We start from the raw sequence: 20,922 nt of genomic DNA, 5'->3' as shown, positions 1-20,922 counted from the left end.
TTTATCCACTCCTTTGGTTCGAGATGCACCATCACCAGAGCCATGGTAGTCCAGCATCGTTGTGCGCACTCCTCCACCACGCTCCCCTCGCGCCGCTTTTTTTTCTCTTGCGCGATCCTCCCGCTCATCTGACCGCGTCGCACGAATTAGAAGCGCCGCCCACTTTCGATAGATTTGTACGTGCGTATGCATTGGGTCGCGCAGCTGCGTATTTCTTCGCTGTTTCTCTCGTTGCTGTTGCTGCGCGCGGGGAGGGGAGGGCTGGGCTAGAATCGCCTCCTCCCTTTTTTTCCTTTTCTTCCGGCTTCCTCTTCGTTGATTTTGGACCCGCTTGTGCCCCCTCCCCCTCCCCTCCCCTCCTCTCCCGACACGTACGGTGAGTTAGAGAGAGGGGTGGGGGAGGTCCCCTGTATTTTCGCCCAGGACGAGGAATGCCACCGTACGCGCGACCCCCCCCCTTCCACACCTTCCACCCCCCCCCCCTCTCACTCAGCACTTAGACATACAAGCTACAGAATGACTCACGTGATCCAGTCGATGCGCGCGCACAGAGAGGGACGTACTGATGTACCCTGGTAGCAACAGCAGCACGACGGAGAGTGGAGAAGGGATAAAAGGGAACGACGCCGCTCTCTGACGTGACCCGCGTTCACGCGCAGTCCTGCAAAGGCCTCCATGTGAGGAGACGCCCGATGTCGTGCCATCTTTGACCTCGTGTCACGTTCACACTGCCTTGACATTTCCTATAGGTCTTTCTCACCCCGTGCCTCGCGGCCTTTGCCCCTTCGAATCTGCCAGCACCCCTACAGGTGTGAAGTCGGTACTTCAGAAAGGGGACGAGCAAACGACTCGACGATCACGCGGATCATTGGCATTTATCTGTATTTTGGTCTCTTGATTTCGTCAGCAAGATCAAGGGCACTCCTTTAACGCACGCAAGCACGACACACTGCTACCAACCACCACCATCACCACGACCACGGCCACGACCCGGTAATACCTCTGGCGTTTCAATCCTCTCACCATGGCGTCCGTCCCCTTCACGGAGGAGGACCTCCATGAGCTCTACACGTGGGTGGACGAGATTCCTATCTCGCGGCAGAAGCGCAACATCGCCCGCGATTTTGCAGATGGCTGCTCCGTGGCAGAGATACTTAAGTTCTTCTTCCCAAAGTTAGTCGATCTCCACAACTACGTCCCGGCGATGTCGCATGCAAAGAAGCTGGACAACTGGAACACGCTGAATGCTAAGGTTCTGCGCAAGCTGTACTTCGAGGTTCCTCCAGAGGAGGTGGAAGACATCGTAGCAGCCGTGCCCGGCGCCATCGAGCGCTTCCTGCGTGCGCTGCGCGTGAAAGTTGCGCAGATCAAGGCGAGACGGGATGAGATGCTGATGATGGGGGAGATTCAGGCGCACGAGAATGCGCATTATGTGGACCCGTCGCCGTCGCAGCCACAGCCTCGAGAAGGCGGCCACGCGAGGGATGGCGGAGCCTCTGCCCTCACCGCTCACTGTGGAAGCGGGCGGCCCTCATCGCCCGCTGCGCCGGCTGGCCGGGTCGCATCATCTCGGGGTTCCTCCTCAGGAGGGCCGCAGGCACCTCCGCTGCAAACACAGGCACAGCGGCAGCCGACGCCGCCGTCGGTGAGTGAGGTGGCGAGCCTGACGCAGGTTCTGCGCGAGAAGGACTACACGATACAAGAGCTGCGCGAGACGGTTGCCATTCTCTCAGAGAAGATTGTGAAGCTGGAGGAGCTGGTGCGTGTGAAGGATGAGAAGCTCAATCAGTACCGCCAAAAGTTTGGCCGCGTTCCGGCATAGCCGCTGCCACGCTCCCCGGTTGAGGATGTGGCGCATTGCTTGACTAGAGAAGGACGGTGTGCTGGGTAGGTACTGTATAGACATAGTTGATGGCGAGGTGTGGTGATACGTGATGCACTCCTGTCCGTCGTCCTCCAGTCACAGACGTGCGTTATCCTTCCCCTTCCTCCACATACCCTTTTTTTTCGTGTCTGCCTGGCGTGTACTAGTATAGATGTGCCACAAAGCATCTCGCTCTCTCCCCTCTCTGTGCCGTGGATGTTGCGTCTCCCCCCCTCCCCCCTCCTCTCCTCTCCTCTCCTAGTTGGTTGCACATCGTCCGATTCAAGCAGCGTATGGGCACTTGATATGGGAACAATGGACGTGCACACACACCCACACACACGCATGCACGCCAACCCACCTCTGCCGCTCACCACTTTTCTTTTTTGCCTTCCAGCTCTGTGTGGGTGCGTGTCGAAGGCGATGCCTTTGCGCCTCTCGCTCATCTTTCTTTCGCCTCTCTCAAGCTCTTCCGAGGCACGCTCTTGCGCTCCAAGGCAGCGTGGACGCTGACGCCGATCGTGAGGCACAATGGCCAACCGCCGTGGCTGTGACGGGGAAAGGCACATGAATGGTCAAGTCGCCCGCTGCGAGGATGGTCTTTCTTCTTCCCGTTTTGCCTCTCCACCAGACTCTGCAACTGCGACGGCAGTGCCAATATGGTGCGCCTGTCACGCAACTGGGGGAGCGACCGCTGCACGCGTCGCGTCAATGAGCACTATTTTGCTCTAGTACACGTGCGGTGCGCCCCTCTCGCACCCCTCCCCCTCCGCCTCATCCCTCTCTGCTCACCTCCCCCTCCCCCCCCCAAAAAAAATTCTCCGTCCTACCTCCGCTTTTTCTGCGCATCCGCTGCAGTCACGCACACATAAAGGTGCGCACGTGTTCCCCGTCATCGTCACCTCTGACTAACGCGCGGCCTGTCGTTCTTCGTTGCTTCTCACTCTCTCTCTATATATAGGTATGTAGAGGTGTATACAGGTATATATAGAGGTAGAGCCAGAGAGAGCGCGAGAGATCAAGCCATCTCTCACATTTTGCGTTGGATGTCGTCATCGAGGGCAAAATCGCATCCGAGCAAAACAGCAGTAACTGACGAAACGCGACAAGGAAAAAGAAAAACTGCAGCGCTGTGTCGTCTCGTCGCCCTCGCGGTGTGTCCGTGCACTCCGTCGCCCTCGATCATTCGTCGTTTGTCGCTAGTCGTCAACCACCTTCGGTAATTAAACGCATCGATCGTGCAACGTAACTTTTATAAGCGAAAAGAAAGATTTGTGAGGAACTGAAGATCGTCATCGTCCATCCCCACCCCCTCCCTCCCCCTGACACACACACACACACACCCTGCACGCAAGCACGCCAAGTCATACGGACACGGGAACTGGTGGTTTCGATAATGAGCGCCCGTATGCAGTTTCCGCTGTCGCAGCGGCGGCACACGAACATTGCCGTGGTTCGGTATTCAAAGAACGGGGTCAAGCTGGAGATTGCATGCTACAAGAACAAGGTCATCTCGTACCGCAGCGGTACGGAAAACCGCTTGGATGAGGTACTCCAGGTCGAGCGCATTTTCGCGAACGTCGCTCGTGGCTATCTCGCCTCGGAGAAGGAAATCAAGGCCGTCTTTGGGGATGAGATGACGGAGGTGGAGGCGATCAAGTACATGCTGGACCACGGCGAACTGCAGGTGGCGCAGCAGGAGCGCACCGCCGAGGTGGATGAAATGTTCAAGGATATTGCGGTCATTATCTCCCACAAGTGCATCAACACCAAGACGCAGCGCCCCTTCCCTCCGCAGGTGATCGAGCAGGCGCTCCGCTCCATAGGGGCTGCCGTGAAGCTCGATCAGTCAGTGAAGAAGCAAGCGCTAGGTCTCATTCACCTCCTCATCGACTCCGACATTCTCCCCATCGCGCGGGCCAACATGAAGATTCGCTGCACGACGACATCCGAGGCGGCGCTCGAGAAGCTGCGTGGTTGGTGCCGCGACAACGACGCCGATGTGGTGAGCGACCCAGTGACGGGCAACGCCAGCGACGGCGGCAATGGCAGCTTGGGCCACTCGTTGCTGCTGCTCATGCAACCAAACCTGTTCCGCGATCTCGACCACTTCGTAAAGGAGGAGCTCCCCTCTGGAAGCGCGATCCACATGGTGGAAGCCGCTGTGACAGAGGTGGGTGATTCGGATGTTCTGCTCGACGCCAGCGCCGTCTCGCGCGCGAATGCGCAACCAGGACGTTCAGAGGAAGAGGCTACCACGGCTGACTCAAGACGCGCGGCAGCCGCCCCATCGTCGTCGTCCGCTGGCGGGGTCAACTGTAGCCGCAGTGATGGCCGCGGTGTTGGGACAGGCATGAGCGGCAACCTCGGTCGGGGCGCGGATAACGTCTCTGGCGGACAGCACCAGAGCGATGGTGAAGGCACGCGGGGCCGCACGGGGAAGGCGAAAGGTAACACGCAACGCAGCCACCGAGGTCGGCAGAGCAACGACAGCGATGGCGACGATCTGCTAGACGACGGCACGGACGGTGCTCTGGAGGGTGGCTCGGGGGTTGACCACGACATCGCGGCTGGGCTACAGAAGCTTGGCCTGGACCCCTCACATGACCTCCAAGACGACAGCGACGATGATGGGGGCCGCGGCCGCGGTGGCAAAGGCAAGAGGAAGAAGAACACCAGTGGCACTGGCGGCGGCCCTCACCAGAGCCAAGGCGCAGGGGGAAGGAAGGCCGGCGGTGGCGCCGCAGCGGCTGACGATGACGACGACGACGGCGGTGGAAAGGGAAAGAAAGGGAGGAAAAACGCGAAGAGCAAAATGGCGGCGGCGGCCGTGAAGGCGAAGCCGGAGGCGGCGGAGGCCTTCAGCGACAGCGACGAGGAACTGATGGGCAACCGCAAGCAGCGCGCCAAGAAGCAGCAGGAGACGAAGATGCAGCAGGGCGGCAACGGCTGGGATGAGGAAGACTTTGACTACGGCGAAGACGAGGAGGCGGAGGAGCAGTTGAACTAACGCGCGTCTGCTCTGAGTTTGTGCTCTTTCACTCCTGCGCCGACCCTGCGTCCCTCCACGGCCACTCGGGCGCACGCGGATATCTGGCACGCTTCTTCATCCGAGTCTTTTTCACGAGGTATCAACGGCTTGCTGGCTCGGCGAGGGTGTGACGAAATACCCTCTGCTACCCTCTCTCCTCTCAGATCCGCTTTTTCAGCGCCTCGACGTCGTAATACCGCCGCTTTGCACCACCACGGCGAGAATGGCTGGTTGTATGACGCTACCTTGGGAGACACCATGAAGTGGGGAGGCAGAACAACGAGGGTAGCGTGGTGGCGTCTGGCTACGTGGCCGCGCATATGTGTAGGTAAAAAGTGGAAGGCACAGATGTGGCGCTGTCGGTGTAGCTGAGAGACTATCACGCATCTTCGTTTGTGCTGCTCTTTGTTTCCTCCTCTCGCGCGTGAAAAATGGCGCTTTGCCATGCGCCCACAGCCTCTCTGCCAGTGGACTCTTCCCTTCATCCCGCCATCTTCAATGCGCATACACATACGCCCACACGGACACAGACGCCCGGACTGCTACGCGCAGCCCTGCGAGCATATAATACGGTGAGAAAGGTGCCCTCACTGCGTTGACGGCAAGCGAGACAGTCGAGGGACGCAGTGGCAAACGCGCGGCATTTCGGCACAGGTGCCTTTTCTTTCGATACTCATAGTCCCGCCTTCCCCGCTTCCCTTCGGCTCCCTGGACAGCCGTCGATAATGCCGACAAGGGAACCAGCGACATGAGGTGGAGACGAGAGCGCACGACCGTCGGCGGTGCTGGGTGAAGCCTATCTGCGCATGAGCCGCATGCATCGCTGATGCAGCCCACGGAAGGGGAACAGCGAGCTCGCTCACCCGCCCTGCGCATTCCGCATTCCGCTCTGGGCCCCTCTTCCCTCTCCGTCCCCCTCTTCCCTTCCCCGCCCTCTTTTCTCTGCTTACCTCCGTGCTCTCTGCTCTCTGCGCCTCCTCGTCACTCGTGCGAGCACATACGCACCACAACGTGGCTGTCCGTCGTCGTTGTTGGTATCGCGGCGTGCTGTCGCGTGTGCTCATTTGTCCCCATCTGCAGCAGAACCCACAAGCAGTCTTTCGGCCATCATGCATTCCACTCCTTCTCCCGAGACGGATGTGAGCGGGCTAGCGTCGGCGCGCAAGCGCATTCGGTCACCTGCTGCGACCGACTCGCTGGGGTCACCTTCGCGGGGCCTCCCGCACCACACACCGCCACCTGTGTTGCCTGCGAATGCGGACGCTGCGTTGAGCGGTGCAACTACCACCGGATGGAGCACGGTGCAGCAGCGCTTTGCCGCCGCTCAGTGGCGCCGCGGCTGCTTTTACCTCTCCCTCCAAGCACCGTCGGAGCCGCCAGCCTCGTCACGCCCACGCCGGTCCGCGCCAACAGGGGCGCCTGGTGAAGAGGAAGCAACAGCGATAGGTGCGGCGGAGGCCAAGGCAGCTGTCGCAGCACGTTACATACAGCCTCACCCATGGAAAGTTCTCCGCAGCGTCCATGGCGGCAGCGCGTTCAGGACTGTTTTTCTTCCGACGGTGAAGGGTGCTCTGGTGCAACCAGCAGCTTTCCTGCCCGCCTTTCTGGCCCTACCGGCGATGGTGCAACTGGAAAAATGGAACGCCTATTGGGAGGCGTACTCCACGTGCTGTGCGGATGAGCTGGAGAGATTGTCGAAGCAGCTGGAGGCGCTACCATCTACCGCGGAGTACCGCCGCGTGCTTCTCACAGTGTCCGCGCCCGCCTTCCCATCGTCGTCGACACCACGAACCATCGCCGCCAGCAGCGCCGCCACTGCGCCTGCTGCCCACAATCACCTCCCTGTGCCGAAGGACGGCCCTCATCTCTCTGTTTTTCCGTCCTCGCGCGAAGACAGCAAGGTTGCCGAACCGCAGCTGCATTCCTCTCTCTCCCCTTTGTCCTCCCCCTCCGCGCTATCGTCACGTTCGCCGCCGCATTCCCGCGAGGCGTCTGTGTCATCGTACTCGTACTCGTCCTCGTATGCCTCCCACAGTCGAAGTAGCAGCGACACCGTCAGTGCTGCCAAAGCTGCACACGCCGACGACTGCATCGCTGCACTGTCGTTCCTGCCTTGCGTGCTGGATGACCTCCTGTACCACTACGCGCATCGCTTTGGTGCCGTTGAGCACCTCGAGACCCGCGAAAGCGGCGCATCTGCAGGCGCCCTCTCCACCACCACGGCTCGCGTGATTGTGAGCGTGCAATTCACGACCGCTGAAGCGGCCGGCGTGTTTCTCCGCTGGGCGGATGGCGTCTCTGTCGCGGACATCATCGCATCCTATCGGCGAGACACACAGGTGCCGGCGATGCCAAGCGAAGGCCACCTCTCCCCCGCACAGAGGGAAAACGTGATAGGGACGCTGGCAAGTGGCGGGGCCACTGGTCTGGCCAGGGAAGAAGCAACGAAGCCACAGGTCGAGCTTGACCGCGGTGACGCGGCATGGTGGGATGCGCTGGAAGCGGCTTCCCGGCGGCAGCAGCTCTGTCTCATCGCGAAGCTAGCCCCGCACGACCCACGCCGCATCACTGCAAAGCTGCTACTTGGGCCGAATGTGATGGTGTCGACACCGCTGGTGAAGAGCTTGTTCACCGGCCTGTTTGACACAACGTACATGGAGTACCGTGCCGAGTTGAGAGCCTTCTGCATCGAATTCGCGAACAAGGAGGAGTGCCGCTTGGCTCTGCACGCACTCCAGTGCTCGCTTTGGCGGGTGTTCGGTGTCTCTCTCATCTTCACATAGCTCGCCCCCTTTTCTCGTTTTATCCATGCACTTGTGGTTGTCCTCGTGTCTCCAACTGCGCCCCACCCCTCTCCTCCTCCCGTCACGGCCGCGATGCGGCTTATGGTTTGATGCGACATGCTCCGCTCTTTGTACTGGTCGCGATCACACGTGCCCGAATACGCACTCAGAACAGACACGCATCATGTGAGGGGCTTTGATGATCATATCTTTAGCCGTGCAGCAGCCGAGGAGCCACCGCTGTTCAGTGGGGGGAGAGAGAGCAGGAGGAGGGACCACACACTTGTCGCACACGGGGGCGCGTCCTCTCTCTTAGCCGCTCCCCGAGTGCTCCACATTCGCCCACCACTCTACGCACCTCCCTCCCTCCCTTTTCATTCCCTTCAGGTGCGGAATGTTTTCTTTCTATCTTGCTGCTCTTGTCTCTGTGCTTGCACCACTCCTCCCCTGCACCGTTGGCGTTGTGTTGTGTCGCGCTGCTGCATTGTGCATTACATTGTGCTCCTGCTCATCCTTCTCCCTCTCCCCTCCCCACCATCACCACCACCGCACACGACAACGGCCTCGATCTCTCGCTGTACACGTGCAGACGTGTACCTTCTCTATAGCAGCTGGTTCGCACAAGTCCCAACCTCCACCCATCTCACCGCAACGCTGCCACTCGCACCCGTCGTGCTCGTCATCCTCCTCGCCTTGCCCGTTCCCTCGGCCTGGAAAGGCCCGACTTCCCCCAGCTTCTCTACGCTTCTCAACCCTCCCTTACACGCACACAAACACATTCGTCCCCGTCGCCGTGTCGGCGGTTTCCCGAAACTGCTATTCAGGAAGCGGTCGTACCTAGCGGGCTCACACTCGGCAGTGCACCGTTCACGCTTGATCCCTTTCTCTGTCTGCGGGGGGAGGGGGGCGACAGCAACGCGTATCTGGTGTGCACAAACGGTTTGTCTCAGGCCCAGATCCGAGGTTGTTGCGCGGCCACGACACCGGCCGCGATGTCGGCTATCACGATGGCTGGAGTGCGTACCACGGCATCATCGCCATCACCATCGCTCTCTTCCTCTACCGACGCCCGACTCAGTCACACGTCATTGCGGAAGCCACCAGGCATATTGGGGGCTTCTCTCTCTCTTGAAGGAGATGTGCGCCAACGTGCGTTCGTATGCAAACATCCCTTTTACTCTGGCGCGGTGACACACCCTTCACGCCGCCCACATCCACCTCCACCTACATGCGCGGGTCCCTGCTGTCTTCCCTCTCCCTCCCTCCGCGCGCCGATGCGCGTGGATGTGACTCTTGACTTTCTGCCTGCTGCCAGCGCGATCAAGCGTGTTGGCAGGTGGGTTATCTTGCTCTACGGCCACCCCTGGATCCAAGGAGACCGCATGTGATCGCTCTTGTCGCCACGCCGTCCCTCATGCGCGCATGCTGTTCCTGCAGCCGTAATGGGCGCATGGGAAAAATGGAGCTGCAGTGCATGTGTACACCACTGAAGGAAGCCCGGAGAAAGCAAATTCCGAAATTAAAGCGCCGAGTAAAAGCGCACGATGCGTCGAGGGAGCGGCAGGGACCAACAGCGGTGCTCTACCTCCCCCCGGCCGTGCCATTCTCCATGCAGACGAGGAGATGAGGATGGTCGAGGAGAAAACGGGTACCAATGCCAGCATATACATACATATGTATATGTATGTGTATACGCTGTTCCCGACGTGGTACTTCGGTAGTGTGGCGCCAAGACGTGCGGGGGGGTACGTGGAGGAATCGGAGATGTACGAGATGCGCATCGCACCTCCCGACTTGTCGTCAGCCGTATCGCACTCGCTGGCGGCTGGTACGTTCCCTTGCTGCCCTCTTCTCAAGGCATCCACCACCACCACCCCATCCTCCCACACACCTGACTCGGTAGGTATTTAGGGGATTTGCCTCCTCTGTCCTTGTCGATGCTACACCATTTCGTATTCGCCTCCCTTCACTCTGCCTCTCTCCCTCTGCGTCTGTGCCTATTAATATCCCGCGCGCTTTCTACCATCCATCATTGATGCGCATGCTCCGGTGCTTCCGTTCTCACGCAGTGCCCGTGTGCGCATGTATCAAGCAACCACTCGCTTAGTATCGGCCTCCTCTGCCTCTGTCTCTCTCTCTGCCCTCCACCTCCACCTCCACCGCCAAAAAAAATCTAGGCCCCCCTCTTCAGAACACCCTTTAGGCTTTGCGTCGCACTTTTCTTGGGTGCACACGTGTGCAAACGGTGGCGCTCACGCTCTGCTGTTCTTGGAACCGAACCGAGCTGAACTGAGCTGGGTGTGTGCGTGTGCACACGCGTCTTTATGTTGTGGTCGGCTTTCTGTTTTCTTCCCCCCCCTTCGTCCTTTACGCTCACTCGTCGTGCCCTTGATCATCTATCACGGGGGTATCCTTCTATGCCACCTTCTCCCCCCTCCCCCTCCCATCTCTATCTCTACACACCCTCTAGCCCTCACTGACGAAGTATAACGGCACTCGTTACACGACGGCTTTTCGTTTTGTTTTTGTTTTGTTTTGCCGGTGCGTGCCATTGGGGCCAAGTCGGACTGCCTTTCTGTTTTCGCGTGTGTGTGTGTGTGTGTGGGCGTGTGTAACTCTATTCCCTGTGGTGCTGCTGCCGCTTCGGGTGCAGCTCTCCCATTCATCATTTAAACGGCACTCAACATCCCTCTGTGCCTGTTTCTCTCTCTCGCTCTCGCTCGAACATCTATACCCACACCAGCACACGCACTTCAGCTGTAGCGCACGTCGGGTGGGTAGGTTTATGGGGCGACAGAGCACTGGAAAGCGAAGCTCAAAGCCTACCTTCTCGATTTCCTGTTCCTTTTCCCGCTTGTCAGCGCTACGATACTGGTCCCGCCGGTATTCTCCTGCATCGGTGCATGCAAAGTCAAAGCAGCGCCGACACACTCGCACGCAGGCAGCAACCGTGTGCCGTCAAGATCGCCTCGCTCACTGTTCGCACTGGCGTTTTGTTTGTTGTTCATTCGGTACGTTAAACAAGAACGTATCAAGTGCTCGGGGGGAGCGCGTGGGTAGAATTTTTTCGGGGTGCCCTTGGCATTCTGTGCTTGTGCGATTCCCTCACTGTTGTTAGCGCGCGGCACAGACTTCGAAGGAAATGAGCTTCCCACCACCTCGGCTAGCGCTTCCAGAGGAGTGCAAGCAGGTCGTGTTGGTCGCGCCCATCGATGGCCTCACTGCGGCATGTGCTTGCGCGATCGCCACGTCCCCCCTCGTGCCGCTGAACTGCCGCGTGCTCGTCGACGGCATTCCAGTGAAGAGCAGCAGCCCATCGTCCGGCAACGATAGCCCCCACACGGCGCGCAGCTCCGCCGAAGCTGCTGCCACCACTAGAGACTTCATGGGCACCGTGCACCAAGTAGAGGCAAAACTTCGTGCGAGCCGCGCCGCACGCCGCGGCAGGTCTATGACGCACATGACACAGTTCTACTATGGTGGGGTGTCACCCAAGGCGGAGGAGATTGGGCCGATGTTGCATCGAATTTATCTGCTCGGCAGCGGCGCACTTGGCGAGACGAACTTCGAGGCATCCTCACGAGACGTCACTGCGGGATCTGACGGGAGCAGTGGTGTGCCCAGTGTTGCGGATTCTGTTTTTGTGCTGGTGCTGAGTGCGCAGTCGCTGAGTCCAGACACGGAAAGCGGGCTCAGGGCGTACGATAGCTTTCTGCGCCGTCTTTGGAGTGATGCTGGCGCTTCACAAGCCGCCGAGACCGCTTCTCAACAGACCCGGGTGCGCGGCAGTCTTGTCATTCTCGCTGACGACGTCTATCGCCCTGCTGCGTGCGCAATGCTGTCGAGCATCGCGAAGGAGGTCGCCACGGCGGTGGACTGGGTGGTGCTCCTCGCCTACGCATACGCTATGGACCCGCCTGCGCTGGAGTTCGGTGCGACGGAGGCCGCCGTTCAAGCCGCGTCGGGTATTTCACACGGCGGCACGCTTCCAGTGCTGTGCGCCGCCAACGCCCTCGGCGTGCTCCGGCACTTCCCTGTCAGCCGAAGTGAGCCAGCCACTATAACACCCGTCGACGTCGCTCTGAATGCCGCTTTCTTGGGATACATATGGCTGTGGCACGGCGAGTTACCAGAGTGTGTGGAGTGTGCCGAGGAGATGCAGTACTGCGGCTCTTCGCCTGCATCCTCGCACGCCGCTGCTGCTGCCGAGACGGCAACGGCAACGGCAACGGCAACGTCAACGCCGCCGGCGCAGTGTGTCACGCGACACTGTATGGCATCCTTCGCAGTTGCCGAATCACGCAAGCCTGGCGAGGCCTCACTGGTGTGGGGCATGGTGGGCGAGTATCTGATGAGTTATTACGGTCGATTTGCCGACCAGATTTCGTCGGCGTTTCCCGTGGCTGGCGTGCTGACGCCGGCGCCGATTCTGCAGTTCCCGTTTAGCGTGGCGGATTTGGTTAACTTTGGGCCGGAGCCGCGCGCGGCCGCCTACGCCCTGGAAGGATGGCGCGCGTATCAGCGGCGACAGCGTCTCATCGAAGAGATCAGTAATGCCGAGGCGGCGCAGGCTCTAAAGGCGTATGTGACGCAAATGGACAGCGTTGTCCGCTACATCGAGCGTGCTGCACGCGTGGCAGCGGCGCAAGACAAGGCATCTGCTGCCTTTGCCGCCACGCGCAGGCGTACAGCGTCCTCGTCCTTCTCCGCTCCGCCATACCGCCTCGATGACTTCAACTTGACGTTGTATCACTCGCTGCTGCGTCGCCTGACATCGCACTACACACTCATGCCCTATCACCAGTGTGTGGCGCTCGTTGAGGTGGACTGGGAGGCGTATGTGTCGGTGATTGCCCGGGCAGTGCTTGAGCACCTGGCACGGTGTGTTCTGCGGTCTTCGTCCGGCTTACAGCACGCTGGGAGTCGCTCCCGCGCACCGCAGGTGGCTGACAGTGCGAGCATCGTCAGAGTAGTACGCGATTCTCCTGTCGTCAGTGCCGCAGCCAAGCCGGAGGTAGCTGCTTCTGCCGCCGAACCCCCTTTCGCCTTTCCAGAGCCGCGGCGCTACTTCACCAATGACTTCGTGTTCCACGGTGCCGAGCGCATCCCGCCGTTTCCGTCCCGTCTGCACAAGTACTTCGATTGCTTCGTGTTTCTTCATCGCATCGGCATGACGGCGAACGGCTGGCGCGGTGACATGACACCTGGCATGACGCCGCAGGTGCTCACCTCCATCATCGCGCAGCCGGACATCCAGCGGCTCATGACCGCTTTGGCTGCCAAAGACGGGGCATCGAAAAAAGATGTGGAGGCCCGAGCAAAAAGTCTTCTGCTGCAGTGCGGCGATGCACTGAATCACGTTCATTGTCGCGCCATGGGTCTCATGATCCGTGCGATCTTCCGCAGTATCTACGGCCGCGTCGACGTCAACAACGGCGCCTATGAGCGCCTCCACCGCTACTTCGCCATGCCGCGCGTGGCCGTCGTCTTCGTTCCGCTGCACCGCTCTTACATTGACTTCCTCATTCTCTCCGAGGTGCTGGCGCTCATGCGGTTGCCGCTGCCGCACATCGTGGCTGGAGAAGACTTTCTTAGCATGGGCATCTTCGCGACCCTGATGCGGGGCAGCGGCGCCTTTTTTATGCGCCGCTCCTTCCGCGACGACCCGCTGTACGCCGCGCTGCTGAAGGAGTATGTGCGGCACCTGGTGCGTGCACGCCGCCCTATCGAGTTCTTCATTGAGGGAACGCGGAGTCGCACCGGCAAGACAATGGCGCCGAAGCTGGGCCTTCTCAAGTTTGTCTGCAACACCTTCTACGAACCAGGTCAGCAGGAGCTTGACGACGTGCTCATTATGCCGGTCAGCCTCACCTACGACGAGGTCCTCGAGGCCACCACACATGCCAAGGAGCTCTTGGGCGTTCCGAAACCGAGGGAGAACCCGACGAACATGCTGAAAGCCCGAAGTCTACTCGAGCGCATGCACGGCAACATTAACATCCACATTGGCGAGCCCGTGTCGCTGCGCTCCCTCAAGGAGCACCCGCGGCAGTGCCCGCTGCCCTTTCAGCCTAAGGGTGAGCAGCTCCAATATCTGGCCGCGCCAGCCTCCGCAACCGCGTCGGTGTGCAAGACACTCGATACCACGCCGTCCATTGCCAAAGGCAGCTCCATTACCCCGATCCCTCTCCTCACCACCGTCGCGTGGCACATAATGTACAAACTGCAGCGTAACACGATCATCACCCCGGCATCGATGGTGGCTGCAGTAGTCGAGTGTCTTGGCCCTTACTACTGCACAGCAACGACAAGGTCGAAGAAGGGCAGTGACACCACCGCGGCGGCCGCCATGCCGTTAGAAAAGGTGCATCAGGGGGTCAAGTGGCTGCGTAGCCGCTTGTGCGAGCGCGGTGCTCAGCTCTCGGTGGAGGCCTCCGAGTTGAGCCCTGCTGAGGTCGTAACACTCGCGCTGACCAACCTCTACCGCTACATCATCACGGACGAGATGTCGAACGTGACATACCGACCCGACGACGTGGTGACCAGGCTCGCCGTCAACATTAGCACCAATCAGCTCATCCACGTTTGTATGGACGAGGCCCTCGTCGCCGTCGTCGCGCAGGCGTTCGGCTCCGCCACAACGCCACACCGTCCACCATCCGGCGCCGACGGGGCGATGCTGTGCGGGGTTCGCTCCGTGAAGACGGACGTGCTGAGCAATCAGACCCAGCTGTTGCAGCGGCTACTGTCCGTTGAGTTCCCCAACTACGCCGAGGCAGCGCCAGTGAGCTTTGCGTCGTGGCTGGACTGTACTGTAAGCCAATTTCAGCAATGCGTAGAGGAGCATACCGTGTCCTCCCAGCTATCTGGTGCCGACACGCACGGCGACACTGTTGTGCACGTGCCCGTTACGCAGTACTACTACTTCCTCCTCCAGCTCATCTGCCCTCACGTGGAGGCGCTCTACACGGTGGTGGTGGCTGCGTCGGCACTGCTGGCGGCATACCCTGGTCAGCCACTCGGGGCTGCCGATGTGGTGACGGCGACGCAGCGAGCGTGTGGCACCCTGTATGCGGAGCACAAGCTGCGCTATGTAGTGGCGGCCAACAGGGAGACGCTGCAACACTACTACGAGAGCCTCATCGCGCTCTCGCTCTTGCAGATAAAGCGCGTGCCTGCTACAACGGCGCCTGGCCAGTCGAAGGTGAGCAGAGGAGTCGTCGCGTACACGGTCGGGTTATTAGGGCAAGAGGCAGTGCTGGCTCGCCTCGAGATGCTGTCGGCACAGATACAGGCTCTGTGGTGGCACCCCTCTGCAGCGGAAGGGATGACGATCGACAAGGCAGCCATTCAAGAGCGTGTTCTGGCAGTGTATCGGGAGCTGACGCAGCCATCCAAGATGTGAGGCATTTGCGTGGATGTGTGTCACGCTTGGTCAGAAAGGGGAGGCAGGTGACTGACAGTGCGCTTGGCAGTGACGAAGAGGGAAGGTGCAGCTTGGTGTAAAAACAGTGTCCCATGGGAGGTAGGGGGGAGGAGGCGCGCCGGGACGCACACGGCGTGTCTAATCACGCTCCGTCACACCTCAACGCGACAAATCACGCGCACCAGCTCCTCTGGTGCTTCTCTCCCGCTTTGACTGGACAATTTCGATGGGCTGTCTGCCAATTTATGTGCGTCTGGACGGCTCTCTCTCTGATTCTTCTGTTCTGTCTTCGTCACACGCTTCCCTGTAATCTGCCATCTTTTCTTCTCATTACATGAGGGCAACGTTGGTACGCCGGCCGACTCTCCCTCCCTCCCCCCTCACTCCCTGTCCGTCTACCGTTTACTGTACACGCATCGCGTCCGTGCGCCCCCCCCCCCGCCAAAAAAAAACGCGCAGAGAGCGAGCACGCGTCAGCTCGCCTGATGTTGCCCCCGATTTTCGCATCTGCCGCGTCGTTCCTCCTCTTTCTCTTACTATCGTGGTGCCGCTGCACTCAGCCCCCACCCCTCTCTGGCCTTTTTTCTTTCCTTGGTGGTGCCCCTCGTCCCCGGTGCACATGAGGCACCGGATGGCCCCATCTGTTGATCCGCAGGCGATCAATGCTGATCTTAGCCCGAACTAAACGCGATGAAAGAGGATGTTGAAGAAAGGGGGGACGAGACAAGACATGTGTACGCACGAAGGCGACGAGGTGGCTGCCTTCGTTGGCGTTGCGTGGCCGTGCGAGAACGCAACTCATGGTCCCCCGACCGTTGTGGCCCATACAGGCACGCCCATCCTCCACGGTACCGCTCAACCCACTCGCCGACCCATACGTTTCGTGCGAGGGTTGCTCTGTACCACACATAGCAGAGAGAACGCTGCTACTACCTCCAGTTCCACTTCACTTCTCTGTCCCTCGCACTTCAGCGGCAACACCGCCTTGTCTGTTCACCGTGGCAACTGTGTGTCGATGCACCGCTGCTAACTGCACATCATACATCTTGGCCCACACGAACATACATATGTGCAGTAGAGGACACATGAAACACGTGCTGTAGCCACCGCCCATGCATGCAGCACTCACCACCACCACCACCCGTATATATATATGTACATATAGCCTGTGTGACCAGGCGCCGAAACGCCTCACCGTAGACTCCATTGGTCTGACTCCGCTGCATCTCTCTCTCACGCTATCGGAGGTGTGCCGGAGAGGTGTGTTCCGTGCGCGGCTGTGGTCTTAATGGTGCAGAGATGGGCGGGAGCGGGTGCGCGTGCGCCGCGTTGCGATGGGCTGAGTGCGGAAAAGCAGCTGTGCATGGCCATTCTCATGTATGGCCAAGCCCCGCGCGGCCTCACATTTGCGGGGCCTCAGACGGATTACACCGGCTACCGGTGACATCTCATGAGCACTGGAGACCGGGGGAAGGGCGGGCGTCCTGCACACGTGGGGATTCTGACTGGCGGACGGCTCGATCACCATGCTGCTGAGGGAGGGGGTGCGGGTGTCGGAGGAGGGCATCCATCGCCTCGAGGCGGCTGCGAGCTGATTCATGGACAGCCGCCCGCGCCCGCTGCCGGGGAAACGAAGCGGATGCTGCCATGGGACGAGTGGCAGCGGGTCTGGGAAGGCATGGATGCTGCCGCCTCTGAGGAGCTCCATCGCGGACCGACACCCACGGGGGCGGGTCCGCGGGCGCTCTTCCGCATCCCCTTCTCCGTGCTCGGCGCGTGGCATGCACGCAAGGCGTCGCTGCAGGGCAGACACAGCGTGTGCCGGCTCGTGCTGGCAGCGGCATGGAAGGCTGAGCGGACAGATGCACCGCTGGTCCGCTGCTGGATATGAGAGAGCTGCTCGGTAAGCACTGCCCCCCCCCCGGTTTGCACTACTCGGCGGCCTCACTCTCCGCACCGACAGCGAGCATCTGCACGAGGCACCTCATCTGGGGACTGGCTCGCTGACGTGCCTCGTGCAGCGGACGAGCCACTACCGGCGCCGCGCCATGCCTCTGGGTGGTAACCGTGGATACCACGGCTGTGTGTGCATGGCAAGGTGGCCATCGCGGTGACGCCCGACGGGAGAGCTGTGGAAACTGCTGCGTGCGCGATCCGCGCGGTGTGTCCTCGCCATAGAGCCCGGCGACCGTGTCGGAGGAACGTGTCGCAGCACTCGGGGGCCGACATGATGGAGCGCTGCGGCTAACGCAGCTGCGCGGCCGGCTGCGTCTGCTCCGTGGTGGGTGAGGAAGAGGGTCTGGTGAGGAGACGGCCTGTACTGTGGCAGCGGAGGTATACGTGGCCGGCGTCCGACTGACCTGCTCGGCGTGGCTCTGCGTGCTGTGCGACGCTGGTGGAGTGGCGGACCGAAAAGCGTCGCTCTCCCCGGGACCCGTGCCTGAGGGGCTGATGCCCCCAGCCGTGTTGGGCGCCGCTGGCGGGAGGGTCTATCGGCTGGGAGCTGGGTCAGTGAGGTGAAGCGTTACGCCCTGAAGCGATGCAGGTGGCGGCAGCACCATTGGCTGGTCGCCCCCTGCAACGCCGCGCGACGTGCTAGGCATGTGCGAGTTGATGTGTGGATAGGCCGCATGCGGATTGCAGGCACGTGTCGAGCGGTGAGGCAGGCAGCGGGGTCGGCCATGCAGACGGCATGCCGGTCGAAGGTCCCTGTCCACCGTGACGAAGCTGACGTCGCTCTCCCCCACGTGTTGCATGGGTGATGTGCCGCCGCAATGCGAAGGTCGTCTGCCTTGGAGAAAAAACTGTCGGAAAGCGGCGCGCGGCGTCAGCTGGAGACATCACAATGGAGTAGCCCGAGGGTGTCTTGCGGACGACTACAGCTCAGGGCCCTGGTCGTGATGGTTCCTGCGCATGCATTTTTTCTGGTTTTCGAAGGGGCGAGTCAACTGTCCTCCAATGGGGGTCGCGCTATGTTGCTGGGTGGCCGATCGCTGGCCGCGCTGTCTGGGAGCGCTCAGGGTGAACTGGACAAGGGGTACAGGTGGGCTGCTGCGAATACACCACCGCTTACCAGGCCGACGACGACGACCGGTGCGGTGTACAGCCTCTGCGCCGACGCGTCATTGCGCAGATGGGGTGCCGCGTGCGTGAAGCTGGCGACAGAGCAAGCCAGCATGGCGGGCACGAGATGGGGCCACGGCCCCGCCGACCGTGTAAGTGCAGCAGAGCACTGAGCGGTGCGCTGCGCATGAGCGGCGCCTTTTCTTGCCTGCTGAAGCTGCGGCTCACCTTCGTGTGGGTAGTGCGTCTGCCATCGCTGCTTCGAGCAAAGACTGCTCACACAGTCATGCAGTCAACGCAGAGCTTCATGAAAGCATGCCCACCCCCCTGTCATACGTGATCTACACCCCGTTACATTGAATCCAACGAGAACCCCACGGACAGACTAAGCCGCGATCCGGCATACCAGCCGCGAAGGAGCAGAACTGGCGACACGGGGAGGTGCGACAGGAAGCTGGAAGGGCGGGTGGCTTCGCGCTCTCGCCTGTACGCAAGCACCGGCTTATACGCGCGTCTGTGCTGTTGCATGAAAAGACGCACTCGATTTCCGCCGATATGGCGTCGGTGTAAGCAGCCCGATCGCACCCACCGCCCTCCTCACACACACACACACACACACAAGGAAGTCGGATCGACGGAAACGGACATGCCAACTCATCCAATGGCCTCGGGGTGTAAAACTCACATCTCTCACATCTCCTTCCCTTTTTCAACACCTCCCTCACGCAGGCAAAGAAACGGACGTGTTCATACAGGCGCGCGCTTGCCTATACACAGATTGACGCAGGCGCGCGCTTCCGTTATCCAGGGTTTGTCTGCTTAGCCTCTTGCCTCGTTGTTGTTTCTCGAGGCTGTGCGGCCTGTTCCTTGTCCCTCTCTCTCTCTGAGTCATTCGCGACACGGCTGCGTGAGAAGAAGAGTGCAGGAGGCACACGCCGTTAGCCTTTGCACGTGTGATCGACACGTGCTGTCCCTCGTACCGAATCTCGCTCTCCCTCTCACCCCACACGCGAATCTCCCCTGCACATATTAAGCTTCCGTCCGTGTGGGTGAATTGGTGGGTGGCGTTGCCGCTGCGGTTTTGTTTCGTGCACTGCCCCTCCACTGATCTTGCCTCTCTGTGCGCGTCGCCCTCTCACTCCGTCTATCTTTTCTGGTGGTGCGTGCCTCTTCCCCATTCTTCTCTCCTTCCAGAAAACGAAGGGATGCTGATAGGCGCTGCCGACGGAGATGGAGTATGATCAGGGTAGGGGAGCTGGCAACGCGCCCCTCTCGGCGAATGCAGCAAATTCATCAGACGGGAGCACATTAACGCAGGCACTGCGTGTGTTGGCGCAGCATAGTCGCGTGTTCGCTACAGCGCAGTATGTGTATGTGCGCCGTCGTGTGACGGCCATCGGCAAATTAATTCACATTACCGTGCGCTCACTGTACTTTCCTGACGAGTTCTCCTTCTACCTTGACACTGTCGTGCGATTCCTGTTCAGCGTGTATTACATACCTTTCCTGGCAATGGTCGTCGCGCTGACGCATGCGGCGATCGAGCGGATCGTCTGGGTGCTCGTGATCCCGGTGACGCAGGAGATGGAGCGGCGCCCGTTTAGCACCTCGCGCGTGTCGACACTCGTGTACGGGCTCGGCTCTATCGCATCCCGCATGACGCCGTTTGCCACGCTGGCGGTCGCCGTCGCCACTGTGGGGCACAAGGTCATGAATTGTGTGGCGGAGGCGATGGTAGACGCCTACACGACGCAGCGCGGCATGGACTATCCTCTCCTCCGCGCTCGTCTGCGTTTCACCGTGAAGAAAAAGTCGCGCCTGGTCATCTGCGGAGTCATCTCTGCAAATCTGGGCGTCGTGCTGGCGCTTCTGTGCCACACAAACGCCTTTGTGGAGTGGTCTGGCCGAGAGCCGTGGGTCACTGCGGCGGTGTGGACGGTGTTTGCGATACAGACCTGCTTTGTGTTGACGACGGTGCTGCGGGAGGCGCCGCTGGAGAATAGAAGGCTTGACCGCAGTAGCGTCCTTCGACTCATTGGCCGGCGACGGTGCCAGGTGCAGACACAGCTCCGCAACGATGTCGAGGTGCTCCCAGGGGCGTGCCCACCACCGTTTCCGCAGCCGCTAGAGAACACTTTCTCGTCCTCCAGCAGCAGCATTTCACTGGCGTCCCTGCAGCTGGCGCGCTGGGGCGGTGGCGGTGAGGCGACCGCAGCTAGAGGAAGTGGTGATGTGTCGCCGCTCCGCTCTCTCTCTAGCATCAAACCCCCCGCCGCAACGCAGGCGTCTGCGCCCACCACGGTGGAGAACGTGTGCAACCCCATTGATGCCTCAGCCTCGCAGGCATTCGTCACGTACGTCGAGGACGACTGGTGGCGTCACCACATCCACACCATGCGCTACATTGGCTTCTTTATGGTTATTTTCTTCATCATCGGCTTTTCCGTGGCGCGTGGCCCAGTGTTTGGACTCACGTCGGGTGTGATGATCTTGACCTGCCTCAACGCGCCGCACCTGTTTGGGTGTATGGCCCTGTCTATGTCGGTCGCCGTGACGTGCATTCTGCGCTCCTACGCGTGGCTGCTGCGGCATCCTGATGCGTTGCTGCCCATTCTCATCATAGCGACTCCTTACCAGCTCCTGCTGATCAGTGCGTTTCTCTATTTCCGCCAGCACCCACTGCTCTGCTTGATGTTGGTGTGGGTAAACATGCTGCTGTCTGCGCGCGCCATCGACCTGGCGCGGGAGTTCGACG

The 20,922-nt window shown here is 60.4% G+C and overlaps 5 protein-coding genes across 5 annotated transcripts in view; all 5 read left to right on the top strand.

The window, feature by feature from the left end:
• Nucleotides 1–1,024: 1,024 nt before the first annotated feature.
• On the top strand, nt 1,025–1,822 carry LMXM_33_1120 (conserved hypothetical protein; the record flags this gene model as incomplete). Its single annotated transcript, XM_003878651.1, has 1 exon — nt 1,025–1,822. The coding sequence occupies one exon, from the start codon at nt 1,025–1,027 to the stop codon at nt 1,820–1,822; it is 798 nt and encodes a 265-aa protein (XP_003878700.1).
• A 1,438-nt stretch (nt 1,823–3,260) lies between these two features.
• Nucleotides 3,261–4,874, top strand: LMXM_33_1110 (conserved hypothetical protein; the record flags this gene model as incomplete). The annotated part of the gene is made up of 1 exon (XM_003878650.1): nt 3,261–4,874. The coding sequence occupies one exon, from the start codon at nt 3,261–3,263 to the stop codon at nt 4,872–4,874; it is 1,614 nt and encodes a 537-aa protein (XP_003878699.1).
• Nucleotides 4,875–6,514: 1,640 nt separating this feature from the next.
• Nucleotides 6,515–7,678, top strand: LMXM_33_1100 (conserved hypothetical protein; the record flags this gene model as incomplete). The annotated part of the gene is made up of 1 exon (XM_003878649.1): nt 6,515–7,678. One exon carries the CDS (start codon nt 6,515–6,517, stop codon nt 7,676–7,678), a length of 1,164 nt encoding a protein of 387 aa, XP_003878698.1.
• Nucleotides 7,679–10,820: 3,142 nt separating this feature from the next.
• LMXM_33_1090 (dihydroxyacetonephosphate acetyltransferase) lies at nt 10,821–15,083 on the top strand (the record flags this gene model as incomplete). Its single annotated transcript, XM_003878648.1, has 1 exon — nt 10,821–15,083. The coding sequence occupies one exon, from the start codon at nt 10,821–10,823 to the stop codon at nt 15,081–15,083; it is 4,263 nt and encodes a 1,420-aa protein (XP_003878697.1).
• Nucleotides 15,084–19,397: 4,314 nt separating this feature from the next.
• LMXM_33_1070 (conserved hypothetical protein) overlaps nt 19,398–20,922 on the top strand; it is a gene marked incomplete at both ends in the record, with an annotated part of 3,078 nt that continues 1,553 nt past the window's right edge. The window contains one exon of the mRNA XM_003878647.1: nt 19,398–20,922. This exon is cut by the window's right edge and continues 1,553 nt beyond it. Within this exon, the coding sequence (XP_003878696.1) occupies nt 19,398–20,922 (1,525 nt within the window).

Source organism: Leishmania mexicana, chromosome 33 (assembly GCF_000234665.1).
Source record: "Leishmania mexicana MHOM/GT/2001/U1103 complete genome, chromosome 33".
NCBI lineage: Eukaryota > Euglenozoa > Kinetoplastea > Trypanosomatida > Trypanosomatidae > Leishmania > Leishmania mexicana.
Note: the sequence above shows the minus strand (reverse complement) of the source record. Positions and strands in the feature narration are given on the sequence as shown.